Consider the following 3,394-nt stretch of genomic DNA (forward strand, 5'->3'; position numbering starts at 1 on the left):
TTTCCAATTTAACATTGCCTTGGGAAAAAGTAAGTACTTTATGCGTAACATTCCTTATGGGAAATTATTCATGCTGTGGAATAGAAGAGTTAAGGAGTTTTATTTAAAAAAATAATAATAAACTTGGCCAGGCACAGTGGCTCACGCCTGTAATCCCAGCACTTTGGGAGGCAGAGGTGGGAGGATCATGTGACGTCAGGAGTTTGAGACCAGCCTGGCCAACATGGTGAAATTCCGTCTCTACTAAAAATATAAAAATTAGGAGGGCGTGGTGGCTAACACCTGTAATCCCAGATACTCAGGAGGCTGAGACAGGAGAATCGCTTGAACCCAGGAGGCAGAGGTTGCAGTGAGCCGAGATCATGCCACTGCACTGCAACTTGGGTGACAGAGCAAGACTCCATCTAAATAAATAAATAAATAAATAAATAAATAAATTTGAACTTTAAATGCCTACATCTAGAAAATCAGGCAGTAAAAAATAATTGATGCAAGAAACAGAAAAACAAACAAAAGCAGATTTAGAGTAAAACTTTTTTCTTCCGTAAGACTTTTTTCATGGCATCTTTAACATCCTGATTTCTTAAAGAGTAGATTAAAGGATTTAACATAGGTGTGAACAAAATGTAACATACTGAAGCCACTTTACGAAGTTCAGGGTTATTTGGAGGTGTGAGATACACAAAAGAGACAGTCCCATAGAGCAAACTTACAACCCCCAGGTGGGAGCTGCAAGTGGAGAAGGCTTTCTTCCTTCCTTCACTGGAGCGGATCTTTACAACTGTGGACACAATGTACATATAAGATACGACAATGACAACTATTGTGGGCAAAATAATGAGGACAGCCAAACTAAATGACACCATCTTATTCATGAAGATATTGGAACAGGATATCTTTTCAATCGGGTTTGAATCACAGTAGAAGTGATCAATGACTCGGGAGGCACAAAAAGACATGGAGAATGTGACACTGATTTGAAGGATGGAACTGACCCAGCCACAGAGGTAGGAACCAGCCACCAATTGGATACAGACACTTCTTGACATGCGAACAGAGTAGAGGAGTGGATTGCAGATGGCAACGAAGCGGTCATAAGCCATGGCTGCCAGAACAAAGGCCTCTGTTACCATGAAAAGTGCATAAAGGAACAGCTGTGCCACACAACCTGCAAAGGATATGGTCTTTTTATGAGATAGGATGTTGACCATGGCTTTGGGTACAATAACAGTAGAGTAGGAGAGATCGATGACGGAGAGATTGCCTAGGAAGAAATACATTGGTGCGTTCAGCCGGGGATCAGTCACAATGATGCCAATCATACTAAGGTTTCCCAGAAGAACCATCCCATAAATAATCAGGAATAGTAGGAAAAGGAGACTCTGGAGCTCTGGACGAACTCTGATGCCTACAAGAATGAAGTCAGTCACTGCTGAATGGTTGTTTCCTCCCTTGTCACCCATGGCAAATATCTGCTTCAAGATATAAGAGGAAGTCAGCAAATAAATGTTCTACACTTCCTCTACTATAACAAAAACACTTAACATTAAAGAAGACTTCATAGTTGGCATATGCCTTCATTATCCCATTAAGTTTACACACACAAGCAAATGAAAGATGAGAGATATTTTGACTTGCCTAAGGTAACACAACTGGATAACAATGGAGTTTGGACCCAAGGTACAGTATTTTGTATCCATACTAGTAATAATTTCAACACAATGTAGTTTGATACTTTTTTATATCTCTCTACCTTGTTACATAAGATGGTTTATGAGATGTCATTTGTGATTGAGGTGACGATTTCAAAATATTATCAGCAAATTCCTAATGCTAAGAAAAAGACTCTTCCTTAAGTTTGAATCTATCATGTAATATTCACTTTTCCTTTAAAAACACATTGCTTCAAAATGCTAATAAATAAATGAGGGGAAAGAAAGCTGAAAGTACATTCCAAGGTAACATGAACTTTATACCAAAAGAGCTCTTATAACCTCAAGGAAATTATCAGTTAACTGTTTTACTTAGAGATTTTTTTTTAATTTTTTCTTGAAAAAATAAAAACAGGATACATGTACAGAATGTGCAGGTTTATTACATAGGTATACAGGGATCTTTTAAAATGTGATCAGTCTTCAGCTCCTGGAACTAGTTTACTTTTATTTAAGGACAAAAGTAAAATGTAAACTATGTCTTTATATTTTTTATTCTATGAAGTTCATTGATCCTGCTTTTTTCTACATAAATCTGTCAAGAAAGTCATGCCATCAAACTTTTCCAAATTTGAGAAAAAATAGATGTAAATTAAGAAAATTATATTTGCTATGCAATCTATACAGTCAATAAAAATTATGGACTGTGTAAAAGAATAGATTGTATAGCAAATTTTTTGAACTCTTAAGCTGATGTAAGAGCTTAGTAGTTTAAAAAAGGATGAGTTTGTGTCCTTTGTAGGGACATGGATGCAGCTGGAAACCATCATTCTCAGCAAACTATCGCAAGAACAGAAAACCAAACACCGCATGTTCTCACTCATAGGTGGGAACTGAACAATGAGATCACTTGGACTCGGGAAGGGGAACATCACACACCGGGGCCTATCATGGGGAGAGGGGAGAGGGGAGGGATTGCACTGGGAGTTATACCTGATGTAAATGACGAGTTGATGGGTGCTGACGAGTTGATGGGTGCAGCACAGCAACATGGCACAAGTATACATATGTAACAAACCTGCATGTTGTGCACATGTACCCTAGAACTTAAAGTATAATAATAAAAAAAAGAATAAATAGTATTAATTTCTTAAACACATCCAAATTAACCTATTTGAATTTGGGTGACCTATTAAGCAACCAAAACAACTTTGGTTAATTTGAAATATTTCTGTTTTTTATTTTTATGTAAAACAACAGACTCATTGTCTATTAAGTTGTCTAGCAATTAAAGATGATCCTACCACATCTTTTCTTCTTTGGTAGCATTTAAGCAAAGTATCATTCATCCTTTCAAGGAGTGGTATGGATAATAAAAGTGAGCAAATGATCCAGAAAAATATCTTTGCCAAAATTGAAATAAGTGCTATGCTAGCAATCATAATTACAGAGCATGCAGAATTCCTCTGACTCTTTATCCTCCCTCAAGTGTTAAGAGGTTTAAGAGGTTTACTTTTTTCATTTTCCTATGTTCTACAAAAGTCTCTCAGATCCCAAAGCCTTCATGACCTTCCTTACATCTTTCATTTGTTACCTCTCTCAATAACTTCATCCAAAAAAGACTAAAATTAATTAAAATACATTCAAATCAACAGAAAAAAAATGATTGAACATAATAACATTAGTATTCTCAGTCTCCACTGTCCTCACACCAACTGTTCCACCACACATTTGAAACCTAT

The 3,394-nt window shown here is 36.7% G+C and overlaps 1 protein-coding gene across 1 annotated transcript; it reads right to left on the minus strand.

The window, feature by feature from the left end:
- Positions 1-521: 521 nt before the first annotated feature.
- Positions 522-1,709, minus strand: LOC105474207 (olfactory receptor 9K2). The gene has a single exon (XM_011728689.2). It carries the CDS (start codon positions 1,461-1,463, stop codon positions 522-524), a length of 942 nt encoding a protein of 313 aa, XP_011726991.1. The 5' UTR covers positions 1,464-1,709.
- Positions 1,710-3,394: the final 1,685 nt, after the last annotated feature.

The sequence above is a fragment of the Macaca nemestrina genome, chromosome 10 (assembly GCF_043159975.1).
Source record: "Macaca nemestrina isolate mMacNem1 chromosome 10, mMacNem.hap1, whole genome shotgun sequence".
NCBI lineage: Eukaryota > Metazoa > Chordata > Mammalia > Primates > Cercopithecidae > Macaca > Macaca nemestrina.

Excerpts from the sequence above, each read along its gene's own strand:
- LOC105474207 (XM_011728689.2), bottom strand. The coding sequence starts at position 1,463 with ATGGGTGACAAGGGAGGAAACAACCATTCAGCAGTGACTGACTTCATT.